This window comes from Melopsittacus undulatus, chromosome 6 (genome assembly GCF_012275295.1).
Source record: "Melopsittacus undulatus isolate bMelUnd1 chromosome 6, bMelUnd1.mat.Z, whole genome shotgun sequence".
Classification (NCBI taxonomy): Eukaryota; Metazoa; Chordata; class Aves; order Psittaciformes; family Psittaculidae; genus Melopsittacus; species Melopsittacus undulatus.
The window spans coordinates 65,236,082-65,260,018 of record NC_047532.1 but is presented as its reverse complement, the minus strand read 5'-3'; the positions used below and the strand labels follow the sequence as shown (position 1 = coordinate 65,260,018).

Here is a 23,937-nt window from a genome sequence, read left to right as displayed (position 1 = left end):
TCCTGCGGCTTTTATGTTGGTGGATACAGATTTTAGCCATTAGAGTCTAGCTATCCAACAAATAACAACCAGAGGAAATGGATCTGGGTGTCTTCAGTTGTGAAAAACTGATACGCTTTTGCCAGTAAATGGAGGATGTGGTAACCTGCCACAAGACAGGCTTTTGAGATACCTACAAATATAATCAGGCACGTAATATGTGGTAGTGTCTATGTGCAACTTAGAGAAGCTCCCTGGGGTTAGAACTAGGTGATCTTAAGGTCCTTTCCAACCAGTCTACGGTTCTATGATTCTACTCACAGTATGTTTAAAACATACATCACGAGAGATCTGACCTCACAGAACCAAAGTGTGGTTCCATTGGCAACTCCAAATTCAGGCACGGAAATAAAGGGCAAGTGTAGGTCTCGACGTCTGTATGTGTACAAGCAGTAAAAACTCTCCCAAATCAGGTACCCTAATTCCTAGGTGGGGAAAAAATGATATGGCAAAAGATGGACAAATAAGTCTAAAATACACTAACATAAAATGTGCCTGTTATTAACCTCTAGAAGAGCTCAACAGCTCGAATTGTAGAATGTGGTATGTAGACAAATGTAAAAAGAGCAACACATTGTGTTTTTCTCCAGAGCAGAATGAAATAGGCATACAGTGCAAATTATAATATTTAGTACTTTCAGGGCAAATTCTAGTTGAGGATCACGAAGTAATTTGAAAGTATTAATGAATTAGCCTCACAGCTAGCTTTCAGGTAGATAATAATGATAATTATTACTATAAATACATATTATTATTATCATTCTTGCTCCAAAGAAGTGAAAATTGAGGCCTAGGGAATTTATATATTTGTCCAAAGTCTGTGTTTTAATCCTGTAACCATCCTCCTCTAGAACTATTATATATCAAGTTGATTATTTCCCACATACTGCATGAGATATACGATGCAGTTTATGAGCTCTAAACCCCAACCAGCTGAGCTCCCTTACAAAACAGTGCCTGTGAACATCTCCATTTGCATTTGAATTCTCAAGCAGCAACAATCCTGCTTAAAAAAAAAAAAAAAAAAAAAAAAAAAGCTATCAAGAAAAAAGGAATCATGAAAATCAGTAGAAAATCTGTCAAGGCCCCATCTGTGAGTGGGTATCAGAATAGCGCTAAGAAGCTCCGAGGAACAAAGTTCATTCCAAGTCTAACGCATAGCGCTTTCTGGTCGATGAAATGAATTCAAGCAGGGTGAAATGAGGGCACATACCATGAAAAAGTGTGTTCCCCCTCTGAGGAGCGCAGGAAAGCAGCATTTCTGCTGTGTGTGTGGTCTTGGTGCATGTAGCAGTGCTTACATACTCAGTGTGCTCCCATCTCCTTTCTATAGCCACACTTCTTTGGGGAGCATCAGGAATGAGTGATCTCTGGCCCTGACAAGATGAGGGCTTGGATTATGTATGCTTGTTGCTAAAAGCAAGCTTTCATAGCCAGCTACCTGAAGTAGTATGGAAACAAAACCAGAGTTTCCATGCTGGCCTTGAAAATGCCCACATAAACACATTTATTTCCTTCTGAATGGGAATACATAAAGGTTAGGGACACTTATTTGCAGGCTATTTATATATCTCTCAGGATCTGAATTCCTAAGAGCCTTGGCCTTAGCTTTTTGCTCTCACACATGCAGTATTTGGAACTAACGACAGGAAAGCGGAGAACCACAGCATTAACACCACTCTAATGCACCAGATTATTTTCTTTTCCCTTTTTTTTTTTGATCTGTTAGAGTATGCAAATGTTCCGTTAACTGGTCCTCATGTTTTCTCTTTATTGAATTGCTTTCACGATGGCGAATAAATATTCATAAAGAAGTGTGGACAATAAATCATTTCAAATAGTTCAAAGCCATTTTCTTCCTAGACTGCATATATATTCAGCTGTGACTCGCCTTTAATATTTCACTCAAAAAGAGAGACTTGTAGAAGGACAATACAGATAATGTGTCAAGTAGTAATTAAAACAGGGGGTAATGATTAAAACCATCTTGATCTGCATTGTACTCTGTCAAATTCATCATCTCCTGTGTTTGTTAAGATGACTTTCTACTTCCTTTATACAGAAACTCAAAATAAGCTTCTTTTTGAACACACTGCACAGGACAAAAGAGTTTCAGCCCTGAGCTTGTGGGGTCCAGAGCCCTACCCAACTCTGGATTCAGGTATCTCATCAGTACCATCTCTACAAGATAAACTCAGCCAGCCACTATCTCTGCTGCTAGTATTGTGCCTTCTCTGGGAAGTATATCCAGATGCAGGGCAGAAGACAACCAAAGCCCACCCTGATACCTACAGGTACATGCAACCTGTCTCACCACTTAGATTTAAGCTCAAAGCTCCAAAAGAAATTAAATTTAAAGATCTGGTTAGATTATACATTTGGGGATTTTGATTCAAATCCAAGTAACAATGATGTTCCTTGTCTCATTATATGCATTTTGGCTACTATTACACGTATTTGGCCCAAACTCATTATCTTTCACGAGTTGTTGCTAAGCCTTTCGGCTCTGATTCAACAGAGCACTTACATACAGAGTTAAATAAATTGCTTTAGGAAAGCATTCTTCTTTATGTTTAATCATGGGCAGACATTCAACTTTCAAATCAATGGGACTTATGAACAGCCCTGACCTTGGGGTCTAAATGGTTGCTGAATCAGTGCATTGACAGAAACATACTGGAAAAGATAATATCCATGTCTAATCAGAATTATAGTGTCTACTTTAATGGGAAATTACCCATAGATAACACATTATTCTGCTCAAGAAATCCATTTTATGGTATTTATTAGAAAGCCTTAATTCACATTTTCTGTTTATGCCAAAGATACCAGATGAACAGTGTCATTTTTCCATCGCATATCTGTAATATTCTTTAAATAAAGAAATAAAATATATGAAAAGTGCTGGCACAAAGGGCCATTTCTTATTATTTACTAAGGCTTTCTTGATTGCCTATCACATGGCAATCCTTTGGAGGATGGGTGTGTGCAAGGGGAGGCAGAGCAGTTCTGAAATCCCATGGATTTGAAGACCATGAAAGACCATGTTATGCAGTATCTTAACATTAAATTCCCCCCCAAAAGCAGCACTTGTAAGGCTGTTTGCCCAGTCTACATATGGAATTTTCAGTGTTCGTGTTTTTATTACACAGTGAAAGCAGCAAGAGTAAAGAAAAGTGGATGCGTCAGGTATCATGGTGTACAGGTTATATGAGTGCATTTATGGCTAAATCTATGAGATTAAGAAACAGTTGGTAAAATAGTTGCTGCTTTGTTGCATGAAATGAACCACTCATGCTGCTCTTAAAAACTTTTCACACTTAGGTCTTCTTTATTCTATTACAAAGATAGCAAACAGGGGCTTTTTGATGTTGTTTGTAGAGTTGAAACACAGAAATTCCACAAAGGGGAAGTAAATGATGATGGATCCTATCACATAATCTAATTCAATGAATGACTGTGAAGTTCATAAGACAATGCAGGAAGAACCAATGGGTGCTACCTCCCTGTACAACCATAGAGAGATACTGTAGTCCACATTATTCCACTGGGTTCTGGGAGCAGAACTGAGGAAGAACACATAAAGAACAGCTGTAGAGCATTCACTTGGCTCACAGTGGTGGCAACTCCCAGTTACCTGGATCTATCCTCATGCTGCCTACACTTGCTTTAAAGGTAATGAGTCAGTGATGTGCAGCTGCTTTATTGCATCCTCGTTACATGAAAGCTCTGTGTTACCTGCAAGCCTCTGAACCAAGGTCCCTTAGATCAAAGGACAGACTGCAAGAGGAAAGCACAGAGGGTCTTACGCTCCTGTATAACCCTAAAATTACCCCCAAAAAGCCAAAAGCTGAAGTCTCATCTTATGCTGTATCATCCACTCCACCCCATGGGAGGGTGAGTTTGAAGCAAATCTGCCTTCTGAAACAGTTGCTGCTTCTGTTAAGCTTTTGCCATAGATGGTAATGAATTGGAACTAAATGTGCTTAATTTAAGGTCACCTGCTCTCAATTAAATCAATTAGTGTCTAGCAGGGGCAAAAGGCTTATAGAGCTCAATGGGAGCAAGAGTTTATTGCTGAGTCAAAGGCTTTTTACCCTGGGAGAAGTTACTAGAAGGACTAATGGATCCACGCTACAATGTTAGGATCTCCTTAATCAGTTCTTTAGTTTCTGTTGGAATCTTACTGATTTAAGGACCTTAATTCTAGAGGTGAGTTTTGTAACTGTTTTAAGGAGGCTGGGATTTAACTTTTTTCAACTTTCATGGTCCCTTTGATTAGAGCATAGTAATGATGCATGAGAATGCATGATCTCTATGGTGCATGTAACATAAAGGTCATAAGAAAGAAATATTTTCCTTCTCACCTCACTAGTACTTGCACTGTTACATTTTTTGAGGAACTAGAAAGAAGTCACTGGCTCCTTTCTTGTACCAAACAGTATACCTGTGTGCCTATGCCCATTTGTTACAGTCATTCTCTTTTTTAACTTATGAAGATTATTATTTGTAGCTGCAAGTCCCTTTGATGAATCTGCCTTTTGGATTTGCTGCTTTTGTCTGTTAATACTGGGCCAGAGTCTTAATCAGTATTGATTTGCACTGGTTTTGCTTGAGACAGGCTGACTTCGGACTGCTGAGTTGCTGGATGCTTAACTTTATATTCTAATCATTTCAGCTTTCTTCTTTACCCTTCCTCTAATAAAGAAAGGATTAGATCATTCTTTTCAGAACATGTAATAAGAACCATCTTACAGCATTCTGATCACAAGTCCTATAGATGCTCAGATTCCTATGTTTTTAACAACAGCTTAGCATATACTGTAATTCCTTATGGAGCAAAAGAAGTTCATGGTGTGTTACACTATGTTATCTTCACACCCTGATGCAGCAATCGTGCTAATGTGAGATGAAAATGCAACATAATGTGATTCGGAAGAGATACTTCTTAATGCTCACCCACAGAGATGGGGAAAGGAAATATATTTCTCCTATTAAAAATATTTCCCTTTTTCCATATTTACTTGGAAACTGTGAAACCACCTAAGAGAAAACTGTGTGGAAAGGACTACAATGCATCCTTCATTGCTCTTTGAATGATTTCATTAATTCACTTCATTAATTTCAAAGCATCTTTATCAAAAGGATGTTTGGTTGTGATTTTTTTCTTTTTTTTCCCTCTTTTCCAGTGCTTTGGCTTTCCTCCAAGCAGGAGAATAGTTCCAACTCATAGCAGATGTAAACCATCCCCTAAGACTTAGGATCAATCAAACAGAAGGTGACTCTTCTCCTTAGCATCTTAAGATTGACTTTGGTTTCAAAGTCAGTTTTGTGTCCTGCGGACCCATTATTTGCTCAAATAAGTGCTATAAAACCAGCCATGGTCTGCTTAAAAATGAACAAAAATTGATTGAATTTATGCTCAAATGTAAACCCTTCATCACAGAGGAATAAGAGAAAAAAAAAGAGGCTCCTGATGCTGTGACAGAGTTAAAAGCAAAAGCTCCACATGGTAAAAAGGGCAAGTGAGAAGAGAGGGTGAAGAACATGTGGCAGAATGGAGACAAGGGGAAAGGGTGACAAAACAAGGGGAGAGGAGTATTGCAGGCAGAAGCACAGACCAAAGCAGCACGTGCAGCCCCAGCAGTGTTTGTGGCACGTCAAAACAGGTCTGAATAACTTTCTGAGATAGTAAAAGCAGAGTGGAAAGAGAAAGAGGAGGTGTGACAGCCTGTAGCAAAGAGTTGGAAGAGAGTTGAGAAGAAAAGCATAAGGCACGCTCTGGTTATTTATACGGTCTCCCACACTTCTCTCTTTGCAAAACATCCTACAGTTCGGGAGTTAGTTGGGGAGGTATGAAGAGCACAAGTAGATGCAATGGTTTAATGTTGCTGATGTATCCTTTGATTTAGGATCTCTGTGCTCTGAACAGCAGGTTTAATTCATTTATAAAACCATAAAGGTGCAAAGAAAAAAATCCCAACCCCCACAAACCCTCCTGTGGAGTGTAAATTGATAATAGAAGTAATATCTGTATTGCAGGCACTTCAGATGCTCAGCTCCTCAAACAGAAATCAAGGTGTTCTAATAATAAAACTTGGCCCAAATGGACTTGTATTTTAGGTACATTTCTTCACATTTCTATTTGGTATCACTGTTTTATAGAAGAAATACAAATCCTTGAAGTTCAGATACAATGAACTTCAGGTACACGTTGGGATGAAACTACACTTATTGTTCTATATAACCAAAATAAGGAAAAAAACTGAATTGATTCTGTCTTCAGGCAAGTTACAAGTAACAGAAATGGGTCCAGAGTCTGTTTATGACTTTGCAGGAAGTTTAAAGGTCTCCTTTTGGGAAACTATGTGATAAGAGTTCAGCTTCAGCTGTGTGTACAGCTCCCTCTGCTCCATGAGCAGGCTTCTATCTGCACTTTGGACTTGCTGGTCCTTGGTGCACAGGCTTTGTGGGCAAGTGTTGTAAGGGGCACGTGTTGCTCTTACTTTTGAAATTGCTGGCTAAAACTGTACTTTGGGTTGTAAAACTCCATTTACTGGAGTTGCTCTGAAGTTGAGAGCTATACCCTTTCTAACTGTTTCTGTGGTTACAGTGTGCCCAGAGAAGCTGTGGCTGACCCATCCCTGGCAGTGTTCAAGGCCAAGTTGGACACAGGCTTGGGGGAAGCTGCTGTGGTGTGAGGTGTCCTTGCCCATGGCAGGGGGGTTGGAACTAGATGATCTTATGGTACTTTCCAACCCTAACTATTCTATGATTCTGTGATTCTACTTAACAGGAACCATTTATGATGTAGCACATGATGATGTTTAGAACTCCTTTCATACACCACATCCTTTTAAACATTCCTTGAAGTTGGTAGGACCTGACTGCTTGTTTAGTCAAAGGCTATCTAGAGTGATCCAAAGGATGGCTCAGGTCTTAATGCAAAGGGGCATCCTCGTGGGCTCATGCCATATGCAACAGCTTTCCCCAGAAGAAACTGTTTGTCCCTTTGTTTGGGGTGCCTAAAGAATTCTTCACTGGGAGACACAAAGCTTTGCTGAAGCTAACTGTAGATGACTGGGCAAAATGAACCCCTCAAAGTGTCATCCTTGAATGCCTTGATTTATGCACGTGCAGTGTGTTTTGCAAACAACAGATAATCACAAATAATGACCTTCAGTGAACGGAACACCAAATAATGATGTTGGCAGACATAGAATTTTTTTATAGAGATAAATAGGGTACTTTTAAAACTAGATGTATTTAAACTGGAGAATGCAAAGCATATGCTGCTGTTCTGAAAGAAGGTGCAGAAGGAGCTTTAATCTTCGTTTCCCTGATGCTGAGCTTGTGTATAAGTATTCTACTTTGCGTAATTGAATCCCAGACTGATTTGGGTTGGAAAGGACTTGAAGATCATCCAGTTCCAACCCCTGCCATGGGCAGGGATACCTCACACTAGAGCAGGTTGCTCCAAGCCTGTGTCCAACCTGGCCTTGAACACTGCCTGGGATGGGGCAGCCACAGCTTCTCTGGGCACCCTGTGCCAGTGCCTCAGCACCCTCACAGGGAAGAGCTTCTGCCTTAGATCCAACCTGAACTTCCCCTGTTTCAGTTTAAAGCCATCACTCCTTGTTCTGTCGCTGCAGTCCCTGATGAAGAGTCCCTCTCCAGCATCCTTATAGTCCCCTTCAGACAACGGAAGGCTGCTGTGATGAATGCTCTTTTGCTGCTATGAAGGAGACAAGGAACAGCTGATGGGCACTGTGTTAGTGTTAGAATGGTCAGCAATCATTATCTCAGCAGCCTCTCTGGGCTCCTATGGACTAATACAACTGAGCCCTAACATAATTGAGAATCTGTCCCTAAATGATCTCTTAAAATGACAGGCATAGGAACAGTCTGGTTTACCTTTTAAGTTGGCAGTAGTTAATTGAGAGAGACGTTAATCAATACTTGATGCAATTTAAACCTGATGCAACCAAGTTGTCTGTCTCTGGGACACTTTCCACCAGAGGTCTGCAATCTGCCTAGGACTCAATGGTATTTTGATGAGTAACATTTCTAGCAGGCTAATTTTCTAGCTAATTATCATCAAACACCTAGCCAGACTTTCTGCAATGTTAGATAGGCTTTGAAAAAAACTAATAAAGAGAATAAATCCCTCCAGCCACAGGCAGAAGGGAATGACAAACTCATTGCTATACAGATTCTCAAATCTTCAACTTGTGGTTCATTACAACACGTGGGTGGTAAAATACAACATTTTATAGTTGGTAGGAAAATAACTGATTTTGAAACTGAAAATCACAATCTGCAGATAGAACCCCAAATTATATAAATAAGTGAAGATGGAGGAATTTTAAATGGCAAACTGTTCTCTTCCAACCGAGTATGTTTTGGCCAAAGGGGTTCTGTGCATTTTGGGGTTTGAGTGCTTTATTTCAACTTTAAAGGGAAATAAAAAATCAACAACCCTATGACATAGTTTACCAAAAATTTCAGAGTTTTTTATAGAGCTTACATTACTTTTTTTGCAAGTGTATTACTCCTATTCCAAAATGCTTTGAGGTTCCACCTAGTCATAAATATTTCTCATCTACTAGTCCCCTCTTCATTTTGTTTGTGGAAGCAGTAGGAGATGGAGGTAGAGACTTAAGAGGAAAAACAGTCTCACTAGAAGCAGTGCAAAGCCAGCTCTGTCTCCCTGCCACAGCCTGCATCCTTCCACATTAATCCTGCTGATGCCAAGGCTTGTCCCTCGCAAGATAACAACCTACATCTGCAGCAAGTAGTACTTGCTCAGTGTCACATTACTCTAGCAGTGCAAAATCAGCTCCAAGGGAAATTGTGTTACCATGGCTTTAATGGGGGGAGCTCATCATCTTTAAATGGCTGGCATGCACTTGCAAAGCATAGAACCCAAACCCAGAGCTGACAGTTTAAGTATATGATGGGAAAATAACAAACAAGCGTAACAAACAGATGGGCCAGCCAGTCTGTTACAACGTGGTTCAACTGCAGGTTTGGCTGTATGTGTGTAGGGAGGAGCTCCTTAGTCAATCTTAATTGTCATAGCTCCATTGACTTTGGTATTTACAGTAGTTTTATATGGTGAGGACTAATTTCTTCTGTGATTGAGAAAGGATAAAAAACAAAAAGGCCTTTTAAATCCTTTTCTCTCCAGTGACGGTGACATAGGTTCCCTCTGCAATAGGTGTGAAATGACAAGTCTGCATCTACCTATGATCTCATCGTCGGTGTTTGACAAGCTTAAAAAAAAAAAAGCCCCGTTTTGGCTGTAGAAGCTCTGGATGTAGGTGCTATGAGGCACGGGGGAGGGATCCTTCAAGTTTTGGGAATGTTTGAAGCAGGAGTTTGCTGTGTGGGCTAAAAGTAATATATCTGTCCCCCTCTCTCTACATCTCCATGCATCCCAGCCAGGTGGAGATCACACTTTCCTCCCCTGCTGTGGTGGCTGTACTCCACCTAAGTGCAGGCATTCTGCAGGAAGGTGTGATGCAGCTTAGTCAAAAGTTGCTGTAACAATAGATTACGATGCAGCTAAAGTAAAAACTTGCACATGTAGGTGCTGCAATAACAAAAGGGATAACTGGTCCAGATTTGCAGAAGGAGCTTGGCCAAATAAATTCTTCAAACAAGCAAACAACACCCCCCCCCCCCCAAAAAAAAACCAAAACAACAAAACAAACACCATAAAGAAAACATGAAGACTTTTAACCTTTTTTTGGTTATTGTTTTTGCTTGATTGGTTTTGTTTTGTTATTTTTATTTAAGATCTAACCTTGCATGAGAGAAATCGCACCCAGATGTTTTTTGGTGAGGCATACACTTCAGGGTTCCATGAAAGGGGCTGGTTTTCTGTGTGAGACTTAAAGGTCCTTTACAACCTGGTTGATTCTATAATACTGTGTGCAATGATAGACGGACCAGAGAAATTACAGCATTGTGTGTGCAAGACACCTCTCTAGGAAAGATATCAGAAGGACAACTGGTATTTGAGAGCTAGTGGTAGGTAGAGAGGTAGAAGTAATAGTTTTGGAGGCAACGTAAATAAAAGCGAGAAAACAAGTTTTGAATCTGATCAAAATCTACAAATTCAGGCATGAGATTAGATAATGTAATCTTGGTTTATTTGCTGGGAGACGATTTATTTTATTAAAGCACAGTGCTATATAGCAATAGCAATTTTCAGTGGCAATAAGATGGTCTGCATCAATGGGTAATGTTTGTGATAAAGGGTTAATTTCCAGAAGGAAACTGATTTAGCTCAGATTTATTTTTTATCAAATTGACTCTGCTTGATTTGCTATAGCAATCTAATATTACCTTGATTAAATTAGAGAGAAAATGATGATGCAGCCTGTTTGTGCTATTGACAATTGCTACCTTAGGCTAGGGTGGCAGTGAATTAATGCCTTGCCCATATTTTGCAAGGACCTTGAGTAGGAATTAATTCCTCCTATTCATTTCCCCCTTGCCAAGAAGGTAATAACTGTTGCTGATTGTAAAGGTAGCTGTTTTTGAAGTGGTAAAATAGGCTTGAAACAGTCCAAGACAGATGACTAGCTTGCTATCAGCCTAGTAGTTTAGCAAGGGCATAGGGATGTCCTACAAGTCATTCATATTATCTAAGCTTCAGTTCTTGAGCCAACAACCAAGGCTAGAGATAGTCTTTATTCATCATCTGATACCAACTGCTGGGGACTACAGCCACATTTGACACTTACAAGTGGAAATCTGATTTCTTCTATGCAATATATAGGTCCTGGGTAAAAGCTCTGTGGCAAGATAGGGAAGAGATTTTCTTGAGCTGCCCCACAGAAAACATAGTCAAGTCTTTGTTCTTTTTGCCCTATTTGCTGGAAGCTACAGTACAAAAGATGTACTGGTTAGTGCTTTGGAGGCTTCTACTTCATTTCCAGCCCAAAAACTATGCTATCTTACAGCAATTATTTATGCAAGGTAAAGCACCATAAAACAGCGTTTCTCCAGCAATATTTCCTTGCTTATCTTAAAATATTCAAGTTAATTACCTGTGTCTGTTGGTGTTGGTGGCTGTTATAAAACCCAAGTTATGGTTGTTGTCTGCTACACTGAGCACTGTAAAGACCTGAAGAAGACAGTGGCCTCTCTTAGAAAACGATTTTAACATATTAAAAGGCTGTAATGTTATTATTTAAATAACATGAACAATAAAATACTAATTTTTGTGCACTATAAGAACTATATAAGAAGATGGCTGTTAATATAAAATTCATATATGCTCTTACACAGTGAAACAACTCATGTCACTTGTAAGTTGTCATCTCTAAGCAAGCAAAGAGACAGTCTGGGAATGTCATGTGTTACACCTATGCTAGGGAGAAAAATGTTCACAGTACAAAATCAGACAAGGTAAGTCTATTCTTGTTTTGCTCTTTGTTAAAAGGTGCTAACCTTGCCTAGAACTGCTGGTCTGAGCCCTGAGAGGAATTCGTGTATTGTGGACACAAAGGCTTAAGTACCCTTAAGTTGAGTTTTATTGTTATTTCTTCTAGGAAAACAGGAAGCCATTTGTTCTTTTTTGAACCACTAAATAAGACCAACCAAAGCATATCAAGTTTGTTTGCAGGATGTTAATCTGGTGGCATTTTTTCTCTACAAAATAGTAATATAAAAACCAACCAGTGGCCCAGTTTATAGTATGTTTTGTGAGGTATTTGCAAAGCTATCAAAGTTTAAACCAGTTCTGAGGCAACTACAGACATCCATAGTAAAAACTGGTAGTATGTTGTAAATCATTCAAGAGGCCAGTTTACCTTCTCAGGATCTCAGGAAAGCAACAAAACTACTGAAACCCTGGAAAAAAAAATATTGTTGATCTCCTACTGATGCTTCTGCTGTTGTTGGAAGGGGTGAATTCATTACCATCCCTGATAGTGTTCAAGGCCAGGCTGGACAGAGCCTTGGGTGACATGGTCTAATGTGAGGTGTCCCTGCCCACAGCAGTGATGCGTGGATAGACTCCACAACTAGTTAAAGTTGTAAAGTAGGTATGCTTTTATTCAGAGCTGAGGTGCATGGGGATAGCTCCTGCAAAGCATGCACACCTCAGGGTTGTTTTCCCTTTACATTTATTCTCTTAAGGTATACATATGCATTAGGTTACTCGATATGCCTATACATATTTATTATCTATCCCCGCTTCATATTATAATGAGCTAGAAGGTCCTTTGCGCCTGCGCAGTGCCCCTTCTGGTCATGGGCAGGGCTCTCAAGATGAAGTAAATGAGTCTTCCTCTTCTTAAACTTTTCACCTTTTAATCTTCACACATGGCCTCAGGGTTTCGTCGGTGCCCAGTCTGCTTCTCCCCTGCTTCTCAGTAGAGCCAAACATCTGCTTTTGTCCCTTACCAGTAGAGCTAAGCATCTGCTTTTGTCCCTTATCAGTAGAACTAAGCATCTGCTTCTCCCCCTTATCAGTAATCAATGCCTTGGCATGTTAGGTACTTAGGACGGACAATACTTTTGTTTAAGCAAAGGAATTCCTTTAACCCCCTTGTACAATTTCTCTGTATTACCCCCCTCCCTCCCTCCCCCCCCCCCCCCCCCCCCCCCCGTACATTGGTTACCCTGTATCAGCAGAGCATTGGAAGTGGATGATATTAAGGTCTTTTCCAACCCAAAACAGCCTGGGATTCTATGATCTGAATGGAGAAACACTTGGTTGCCAGAAGTTAGGTATGTAGTAAGCCTATTCTCTAATAGTTTGGCAGTCTGACTTGTCGGAGACTTGGAGACTTCTGCACTGGGGAAAAATGGCTGGAAGGTCAGCTTGTACGGACAGCAGCCAGTTGATATCTAGAGGAATCTCTAGCGAACTGGGTATCAGTTTGTCCTACTTCACCACTGCACAATGAAATGCCCTTTTTCAAAAGGCAGACCTTACCCTTGCCAGAAACTTGCTGCCACAGGAAATACAGAAGAGGCAAAGAATTTAGTGGACAGGGTCTGAGCACAAATGGTTTGATCCTTCAAAACCAAATTTATTTTTATTCTTCTCATCTCAGATGTATGCCTGGAAAGGAAGCAGCATCCTTTGCTTTTAACACCTGGGGCTGAGAGACACGAATGCGACCCCCCCTTCCACCACCACAACTATGAGATAGGATTTCAAGTTTTCAAATCCTATAGTTATTTCCTTTTGTTTTGTGTCCAAAAAGGTTAATTGGATCTGATGTAACTCTATGGCTGCTCAGTATCTCTAAAACTAAGTCCAGCATACTGTTCCTGTAAAGTATTTTCAGCCTCCTCTTCCCCAGGTTCAACGCTCCCAAGTCCCATCTTAATCTGTGGTCTGTAGCTGCTTTTACCCAGGGAAGACTCATGCTAAATGTAGATACTTTTTAATTTGAACACTCAGATTTCCTGACTATTCTACCTAGCTAAGGACCACCAGCATGGGAAGCACATTAAGAGTCTGAAAATAATTTGAGGCTCATATAGAGAAAAGACTCTCAGACCAGGGCAAACCCAGGGCATCAATTCAGCAGTTCTCAAGCTTATTAATAAATACACAGCTTGTCTACACATATCAACACTGGAGACTTGGGGGGGGGGGGAGGGAAGCAGACAGATTTTTCCATCCCCTAAAATATCCTAAGGAAACATTTGGTGGAATTTAAATAGGAAAACATTATGCTATGCCAGAAACAAGTTTTACTTTTTAATATTTCTTTGAATTGCACGATAGTAGTTATCAAAAAGATGTTTGTGGTGTGAAAATATGTGGGTTCTTTCTTGCTGATTTTTTTTTCTTCCTCCAAGATGATCATGTTGAAACTTGTGGTTCTTGCTACATCTAAAAAAAACATGAAGCAGTTTAGGAGACAAGCTCTTGTTTACGCTGACACAGATGGCTGGAATAAATTAGTGGACTCACTAAAGAACAGTTCATTCTAGTTTAAAATGCATTTGGACACTTCTCAAAACTCACATGGTGACCATTTTCTGTTATATATTCATACAATTCCATGCCCAAAGGCTATGTCTGAGTAATGGTCAGAGTTTCCTCTTAATGGACTTTTATCATTATCTGTATCTCATTTGTACTCCTGTGCTGTGGCCAACCATGGGTTATCCTGTGTAGCTACTCTTTCTGGAGACTGGTGCAAATCCAATTGCAACCAAGCAGATCAGAAAGACAAGGTAAATTTCACTACTGTGAATGTTCTAAGTTGAGCATTTTCCCTAAATCAGTGAAGAAATGCATGAATTTGTAAGTACATACTTCAACATCAGTGCTGCTATTTAGAATCATAGAATCAACTAAGTTGGAAAACAACAAGTCCAACCTTTACCCCAGGACTGCCAGTCCATCAATAAACCATGTCAGTTTGGGAGAGGCAATGAGAGCAAAGCTTCCCAAATTAACTCTTAAATTCCAATCCTCCTGGACTGGATTAGGATGAGGGAGGACAAAGCATGGCACCGTCACTCTATGGCTCTTCACTTATGGACCTTTCAGAAGCACTGTTTTCCTCACACTTCAAATTTTTCACATGTATGTACTTGTTTCCTCCTTCAGTGCAGTTAAGACATACAACGTGTCTTTGCAGTTGACGAACCTGGCACTCTAATCAGTGTAGCTACTTCTTTCAACTTTACTCCAGTAGTGCTTTGCATTGTATTGGCAAAGTCGACACCACTACTACTGCAACTCCTAGCATAAGGGAAGAAATCAATCTAACATCTGAAAAGCTGTTGAGAGCCTTCAGAAGTAGCTTGTCATCTTCATGGAATTTTCTTGCTAATCCCATTTCTCTTGGACCTTTTGTATACTGGATGTATTACCTTTCCACTGTTATACTCAAGAGTTCATAAGCCAAACTGAGATGTCAGAAGCAGCAAGTAATTAAAATATACTGTCACAGTGAGGTGCTCAAAGGTAAAGAGCAACCTGGGTTCACTTCAGGATTTCCTGAATCCCATAAATTTGACAGGCTCCCTAATACATTGCTGCCAGAATTTGAATGCAGACTTTCAGAGTTTACAGTTTACCCCTTTAAACTTGCAGATTAACTACTGCAATGGCTGACAGAATAATCTTTTGTTTCAGATTGCAGGTTGTGTTTCTGCAACCATTTGAATTCGAAGGGCATGGCCTTGCTGGCTGCCTGCTGCCCTGCTCTGCCCTCCCAGCACAAGGCTGCTGCTGCTGCAGTGGCAGGGAGTGCCTGGAGGTTCTCAGAGAAAGTTCATATGTGACTATTTCTTTGGCATATGAGAAAATTTTACCTGAAGAGCAGAAGGAACAAAAGGTTAATGGCAATTTTCAAAAACCTATAACTCAACCAAGCCTCCACATTTCATGCCAGAAATGAAAGGTCTTTAGCATCACTGCTGTTTCTGCTGCTTTCAAAACCCTGCTGAGCGGCTGGAGGGATGAAGGGAGGTGGTTAAGAAAGAATAAAATCAGAGGCTTAGCACTTCTTCAGGGGAAAAAAAGCCCAAACTATATTTAGGCTGTGTAACATGTCTCTTATTAAAATTTCATACAACTTCTGCCTTAGAAAAGTGGGAATACTTGTATTCTGATGGATGTTGTGTATGTCTCTCTATTTGTGCTCATTTATCTCCTGAAACAAACTTCAGCTGTACAGATGCTCAGTGCTGATAAGAGCACTATTTGCCACAGCTGAGAGTCCAGAGATCAGAAGGGTGATCCCTCCCAGACTGCTGGGGGAAGCTGGCAAAGTGCGGCAGGCTGCCACAGACTGGCTGGCTGCCACAATTTGCAGACAGTAAGTTGATCCCCAGGAGAAATGTGTGGAAGGGGAAATAAGAGAAGTCCCTTTATCTAGAAACACAAACTGGGAGGTTTTCAACCATAAGGGTATGGTTGAATCCCATTCTCTGACGTGTACTTACTGGAAAAGTAAGTCCTGCTTAATTTGGATGGGAAATTGCTACTGCTATAGAATTTAAATGGTGTTACTATGTACTGGCTCCGTATGGCAAAAATCCTACAGGTGGCAGGTTCATTTGGCTTGGTAGATAACATGGGAGGCAATCAAGGGTTTATAACTTGCAAAGCAAAGGAGAAGAGGTGTGTGATGATGCTTGTGAAAAGGTAGAGGTTTGGCCCTTAGTGCCATGGGTTAGTGGTGACCTTGGAAGTTCTGGGGTGAAGGTTGGACTTGATCTTCAAGGTCTTTCCCAAACCAGGTGATTCCATGATTCCTCAAAAGGCTGTTACCTGTAACAGCTGAAAGCTAGGCAGGACACAATGAAATGGGAGAGTCCACTGACTTCTGCTAGTCTCTTCCAATGTAGCTGCTCCTCAGCAACATACGGATGTGAACTGTAGACACAAAGTAGTTTATTACTTCATATACACGGAAATGTTCCTTGTGCAAATGACTTCTGGGCCTAATGCACTTTGTAGTCAATATACACACAACTAAACTCCCCAGCTAGCATCAGAGACCACTTGAGGTGCTCAGCAGCGTCGACACTAATGAAATGAACCAAGGACTCTTGGATTTGTAGGAGATATGTACTAGCAAAGAAGGGAATCCTGCTTCTGATTGTCCTGCCTACACTTGAGGTACACAAAGACCACACTCTTATTTCTCTACATTACCAGGCAAACAATTCCCACTGGACACCTGGAAAGAAAGGGCTCATTTACAGAGATGGGAAGAAATAAAACACAAAGAAAATTTTCCCTTCTACTCCGTAAAAGGTATTCTGGAGACATGAAAGGAAGAGACAAGACAAACCCTGCTCTCTATTGCACCCAAATCAGTGTCCAGAAGCTACTTAGACTTTTTCAAGCTTTTTATAAAGCAAATAAGAATGGGAAGTCCCCCCATCCCTTTTTAAATGCCTTTTAAGCTGCAATGAAGAAGGCAGAATGAAAGCTACCTGGATAAAGTGAGCACTGTAAAGAGCATGTTGAAGATCAGATCTGAGAAGGCAAGAAGTTGTCTGGCATGCAACTAGGAAAAATCAAAGATTGGTTTCCATTAAAGCTCCTCTATTGTGAAATGTGGAGAAAAGCTCTTGTATTTTGGGGGATCATGCATGTGGCTACTTGGAAGTACTGTCTAGGAATCAATATTATGGTGTTAGATGGTTTCTAAGGTAGAACTTCTGAGTATGTTGCAGTGGAAATGTTTATTTTCGTGATACCCAAATACTGTGTCTGTGGAACTAAAGGATTGCAGTGTTTGGGTGGAAAGAGACTTAATTAAGAGAGCCCAGAGGCTGTGTGACCTGCCCTGCTTGCCCCTGTGCTGGTACACCCTGTACCCCTGCTTCTGAGGGTGGGGATTATCTTGAGGAGGGGCAGGGGAGGGATGGCTCAGGCTCCATGTCTCTGTGGGGAGCAGGGTGAAGGTCCAAGGAGAGCCTGAGCTGGTGACACTGGGAAGGTGTGCATGTAGAATCATGGAATCCTCCAGGTTAGAAAAGCCCTTTAAGCTCATCCAGTTCAACCATTCCCAGCAGTGCCAAGGCCACCACTAACCCATGGCACTGAGGCCTCGTCTCCACGGTGTGTGAACACTTGCAGGGATGATGACTCAAGCCCTGCCCTGGGCAGCCTGTTCCAATGCCTGAGCACCCTCTGGGGAAGGAATTGTTCCTCAGCTCCATCCAAACTTGCCCTAGTGCAGTTTGAGGCCATTTCCTCTTGTCCCATCCCTTGTTCCTTGGGAGCAGAGCCCAGCCGCCTCCTGGCTCCATCCTCCTGTCAGGCAGTTGTAGGGAGCGATAAGGTCCCCCCTGAGCCTTCTCTTCTCCAGACTGAACCCCCCACGTCCCTCAGCCGTTCCCATCACACTTGTGCTCCAGGCTCTGCATCGCCTTCATTGTGAGACCAGGGTGAGGATTAGCCCTGACCCCCCTTCCACTGTGAGGAAGCGGGCCGGGCGATGGCAGAGGAGGCTGTGCTGTGCCTGTGCACCGAGATGGGGCTACGGCAAGACACGGGGGCGCGCCCGGGCGGCAGACACCCGCCCTTTGGGCAGCGACAGCCGAGCCCCGTCCTCTCCCCTCCGTGACCGCTTGCTGGCCTCTGGTGAAGCGCCGCGTCCCCTTTGGGGTCCGGTCCCTTCGCCCCTGGGTTCGCCCCGGCCCGGCGCTGCTCTACCCGCCCACTTGGGCGTTGCTGTCCGGGCTGTCGGCTCCGCCTCTACCCGCGCTCAGCTCCACTCCGGGGCTGCGGGGAGCTGGGGGAAGGCGGTGGCGTTGCGGACACCATGGCTTGTGTGCTTAGCCGGGACACGGTGGACATTGAGGTACCCACTCGCCTTTGCCGGAACTGTGCGGCTGTCGGTAACGGGGAGGGGGCTGTGTCTGCCGCCGAACGGAGGAGGCCGGGCCGGGAGCCCCGGCAAAGTTTGGCTGCGTTAGGAAGTGCCTGGCCGCTGCGGCCGCTGCGCACCGCCATGCCGGGGCAGCCGCGGCCCCTAGCAGGGGGAACTGGGCACCGCTGCGGTTCTCGTCCTGGGCGGCTGAGGGGTGTGAGGGGTCGGCACCCGGCACCTTCCCCTTCTGTGTCACTCCGCGCTGGCCAGGTCGGGGGCAGGGTCTGGGCGATCCCCTTTGTGGCGGTGCGGGCGGGCTGCTCGGGGGCCGGGGTGGCTTCAGGGGCCCCAACCCCTAGGTCCTCTCCCAGCGCTTTGGCCTCGGAGGTTTGTAGGCCCTCAGCTGCTCCCCGTCCTGTCATGGGCCGTGCACCGTGTCTCCTGGCAGGAAAAAAGCTGCTTTGGACGGTGAACAGCATGGCAGGAGGAGCGCCCTTGCTGCAAGTGACTTCCAGGATTAATAGTGGGATTTACTGGTTTTGCACGGTGTTCTTTGCTACAGGTCGGACTGGGAGCTTGAAAGTAGGCTCTGGACACGACCTGGGGTAAGGTGGAGTGGAGCCCAGGGAGTCCAGCGTAAGGTGGTGGAGTTCTGCTGGTGGGTGCCAGGTTGCATGCTTGGGACTCAAAAGTAGCTTTCCCTTATGTTGTACTTGGCTATAAACTTCTGTTCTTTTAGAGAGTCGAGTAAAACCATAGTGATGATAACCTGAGTTGGAGCTTGACAGTCTCCTTCCAGCCAGACACAACTTTTTGCTGTGGTATCCCTTTAAAGTATTAGTTTTAGTTTTACTGCAGCTCATTGAGTCATAACATGCACATGTGCACAGCAGCAGCTTGAATATACCTTTAGGTCACTTGTGAGTGTAACAGTGAGTTCTCATATTGATTTGTTTTGTGTCCAGGGCATTTCCTAACTGATCTGCTGCTCGAACCATGACAGATGTCCAGAAATGCTCTTATAGATACTCTGTTAAAATGGGGATGTGGAATGGTTTGGACAAATGAACTATCATAAGTCTTCCTGGCAGTTAGGGAGGCACTGTGGTAAGAAATCAGTCCTGTCTCTTACCAGCTCAGTGCTTTAAGAGCAGCCAATCGGGTTTTCCTGCAATCGCTGAAGTTAATTTCTCTATGACAAAAGTTGATTTTAGCAGGACAGACTTTTGAGTACTTTCCTCCAATTTTTAATGCAAAATATTGCTGGGATTATGTTGTTGTGCATTTCTGGATACTCATGGCGTGGATTCAAAGAGCAGTATGTTGTTGTAGGATCACGTGTTGGTGATAGTATGCAGCATTATATGATTTAGGAGAGTAACTGATGGAGTCTGAAAAAGGCTGATACTCATTTTGCTCTCAGGTTGAAAATAGAAACTTTGCTCAGTATCTCGCTGTGGTTTTGTTTTCAGCACTCATTGAAATCAAGGCAGACCACTTCTAACCATATGTATTGTCCTTTCCCCAGCTGCTCGAATAAATTTAGTCACTGTATGGTTTGTCTCCCAGATGACTGTATCAACAATTGCTGATAGTCTAATTGCAGTGCTTGTTGCTGGGTTTTGGGTTTGTTTTTTCCCTGCATGGGACTCTTTTGGGGGGCGGAACTAGTGTATTTTCAATAATGCAAGTGTTTTATCCTTTTATTTGAAGTAGAAGAGTGCTTTTGAGCTGAGCCTATCTAACTGTAGATAAATACTCTCAGAAATATGCTTTTTGAGTGGAGAAGTCCGTCAACATGAGCACTGGCAGCAGAACTTGACTATTTTTGTCACTTCTTGGCTATGGTATAAAACCTAAATGAAATATTTAATGAATTCAATGGTCAGCCTTGCAAACATGTTTCATATAATGAAACTATTAAGTATGAAATTTTAGTCTTGGTACTACTTTATCATTTACTTAGATAGTTAAGGTTGGATGACAAGACTGATGTTGATTAGAAGGAGGGGCAGTCTGACCTAGAAGTAGTTAAACTCATAGCCAGTTCTCCAAGTTATTTAAACAAATGGAAGTCCAGGAAGCTGTTCTTGAGGAATCTTGTCTTCCCTTGGTTTGTTTCGCCAGCACCTTCAGCTCCTGAGCAAATCTTCTGGCCTAACTCAAACAGTTGAAGGAATTCCACAGATAATCTTGTTCTAAAAGTCTTCTTTCCAAATGGTGGAAGATGAGGAGGTTGTGATTCAAATCCAGGGTCTTCTCCAAAAAATGGCAGTGTTACAAAAAACCCCACCCCAAAACTCAACCGGAAAACCAAACTACAGCAAAAACACCTCCCCAAAACCCAAACCAAACAAAGAAATCCCAACACTAACCACCAGCTCCCCCAAAACCAAATGCTGCCTTTGTTTAAATCTGGTCAGCTCTATCAAAATGTTCTGCAAATATTCCCTGGGTGCAGAAACGCTATCTGCAACTGCCTGACAGCAGGTGTAGTGAGGTGGGGTTAGTCTCTTCTCTGCTCCCAAGGAACAAGGGATGGGAAAAGAGGAAGCAGCCTCAAGCTGCATCAGGGGAGGTTTAGATGGAGCTGAGGAACAATTCCTTTCCCAGAGGGTGCTCAGGCATTGGAACAGGCTGCCCAGGGCAGGGCTGCAGTCACCGTCCCTGCAAGTGTTCACACACTGTGGAGATGAGGCCTCAGTGCCGTGGGTTAGTGGTGGCCTTGGCAGGGCTGGGGAATGGTTGAACTGGATGAGCTTCAAGGTCTTTTCCAACCCAGGTGATTTTGTGTTTCTTTGATTCTAAACTCTAAGCAAAAGGAAAGAAAGTACATTTCAAAATAGCTCTAGGTGAAAGTACTTGGGTGGATGGTGCAGGGACTTGTCTTGGTTTTTTTTTTATTGCATCTCTAGAGCTTCATAAAAATGCTGAAATTATGGTCTGAGGACAGCATTCCCTTTCTAACTTGTAATGTGGAACTGTGTTAAATGTACATTCAAACTCCAGATAGTGTTTACAGGCTTCAGACATACCTCTCCCGGTGATACTCTGGGGAAGTAGGTTCCTTTCTCCCCCCTCTGTTTTTAGCTGATTGCCTACTATCATTATGTGGAAACCGTACATAATTATATCTGTTGGAAACTTCAGGGTTCTTTAAAGAATTAAAATTGCTGGGGAATGGTTGGACTTGACGATCTTAAAGGTCTTTTCCAGCCCAGTTGATTGCATGATTCTATTCTATGATTCATTCCTGGGCTATGTAGTTGTTGGCGGGTGCTACAGAGCATTAGCTGTGCCATCCAGGTAGGCAAGTTGTCAGGTTTATTCTTAACAGTGAAATGCTGCAGGTAGCAAAGGTGGTGCATTGAAGGCATGTCTGAGAGCTGAGCTCAGTGCCCTCTAACGTGGGAAGCAGGGCAAGGACTGAAAAGTAAAGGATACTGTAAACCCACGGGAAATTCCCAGTAAGAGAGCAGTGAATCCTATTAGTCAGCATGGCTTGCAAAGCTGATGTTCCAGGCTGATGGCTTTGTTTTCCTCAGATCATTTGAGGAGCAGTCAGTGAGGAAACAGAACTTCCTGTTTGGCTACTTTTGTTTAATGAATTTCTCAAGCTCTTTTATTGGTTTATGGTGTTTTTATTTCAGTAAACACTTAGCTGAGTGGAACAGCAATTGTAGCATGGTTACTAAGACCTTGTGGAAGATTATAGTCCACAATTAGATCCAACTTTTTATTTTGAATGGTGTATATGCAAATCGTGTTGATGCTCAAAGAGTTATAATGGTCTTGCCTCCACTGCTGATATTCTGCTAAACTGAATCACTGAAACTCAGTCAAGTCCTTTGAAATAATGGTATTGGGGGAAAACCCTAAGAAGATCTACTCCTGTGCTTGTCTTTTTCTTTCGACCTTTGAGTTTTAATGTTATTCATGAATTCAGTTTACATTCTACTCTTATCATAAGAAGGTCTTTCAAATAAAACCTGCTCCTCCCATCTTTTCTTAGGGCTGGGACTTAGGAGTTGTCACTGCTGATAGCTCTGAAAACAAGAAGGAACTGAAATTCATTTTCCTTTTAATTATGTAAATGGATTTCATGCTGGTTTCATGTTGTAGCCTGGACTTCAATTTTATTCTTTCCTTTGCCTAACATTACATCCTTTAAGACAGTAAAACTTCATGTTGAACTAGGAAGCTGAGATCTGTAAGGTAGATCCTGTAAGCAATCCTGTAAGGCAGGATTTTGCCCATCAGTCGTGACAAGAGTGCAGTGATGAGGACAGTCTTTTGAGATGCATTTGAAAGGTTTTAGCAGCAGGGCAGAACTTGCAGAGTTTTCAGTACAGCTCAGTGGTGGGGCTGTATCTGGTGGACTGGGATTTGCTTGGGCCTTAAGGTTACATAGAGCTCTCTATACTATCAGCATGGTAGGATATACTTACTACATGCATGGTGCAGTTTATGCTACCCAAAGCCACACGCTGCTGCTTTTCAAATGGACACTTTATAAAAAACTGCTCTCCATCCTCTCCTGTACCATTTTTCCAGTATCGGTAGCATGACCCAGGGAGCACAGACATGCTTGGCACTGCATTGGGAACACACTCCTTAAAATATTGAGGCAAGCTGAAATGCTTGGTGGCTGCACACAAGCTGCATTGAGTGTGTCCTGTTTGTTCTGGCTATGCTAACCCTTTGACAGCACAGAGTTCAAATCAAAACCTGCTTTCTCTCCCTCCCTGGTTGCCTGGCAACCTCCTTCCTCTTATTAGCATATGATTTCTGTTCCTTTTTTTATTTATCAGTACAGTGTTACACACTCTGCTCCCTGCCCTGTGTTGTCGCCTTTGAGAAGAGCAGAATTTGTGCCTTTATATGAGTATGTGATTTGGCAAAGAAATCAAACATTTGGGATTAGGAAACCTTTGGCCATAAATGGCTTTATCAGAAGCTCAGAGGGTGGTGTTTGTGTGGGCATGTTACTTAAAGTCTTTTCATTTTCATTTGCTGTCATTTGTATACCAAGGGCAGAATTCTTCTGGAAGATGAGCACAGCATAGATCTCCAGCGTCTTTACATGTGCGGAGCATCAGTTTGTGAAATGTGCCAGCAGAGACTGGATATACAGATCTTGGTGGGCATTTTGTCATCTCTGTGTGTATGCAGTTCAAACACAATGCCATCTTTCAAAATGTAAATATAACAAAATCAGATACATCCAGGTCAAACTGGGACTGGGAAGGAAGCAGGTAAAGAAGTATGTGGAGGAAATGAACTAAATGTTCTGGGTCTCTTTATTTCTAATAAGCATTATAATAAGAACAACAACGTTTTGCCTTCAAATTGGCCATATTTCTTCAATGAAAAAACAGGTGATTCAGACTGGCTCTTAAGTTTAAATTCCTTTTTTTCTGTTCATAGACAACTGTAAGAAGTACTGGAATCTTTGTTGTTGCAGATGGCAAAGAACATAGGATTCATGTGGGCAAGGTTCTTTAAATATCATGAGAAAAAATCAACAGCCACATCAAAAATTAGAAGGCACAGAGAGAATGAAATGGCAAAGCAAGTA

At 42.3% G+C, this 23,937-nt stretch overlaps 1 protein-coding gene across 1 annotated transcript in view; it reads left to right on the top strand.

The window, feature by feature from the left end:
* The first annotated feature begins 18,274 nt into the window (after positions 1 to 18,274).
* Positions 18,275 to 23,937, top strand: part of DPYD (dihydropyrimidine dehydrogenase) — a 349,108-nt gene continuing 343,445 nt past the window's right edge. The window contains exon 1 of the mRNA XM_034064349.1: positions 18,275 to 18,350. Within this exon, the coding sequence (XP_033920240.1) occupies positions 18,312 to 18,350 (39 nt within the window). The 5' untranslated portion in view covers positions 18,275 to 18,311. The remainder of the gene's footprint in view (positions 18,351 to 23,937) is intronic.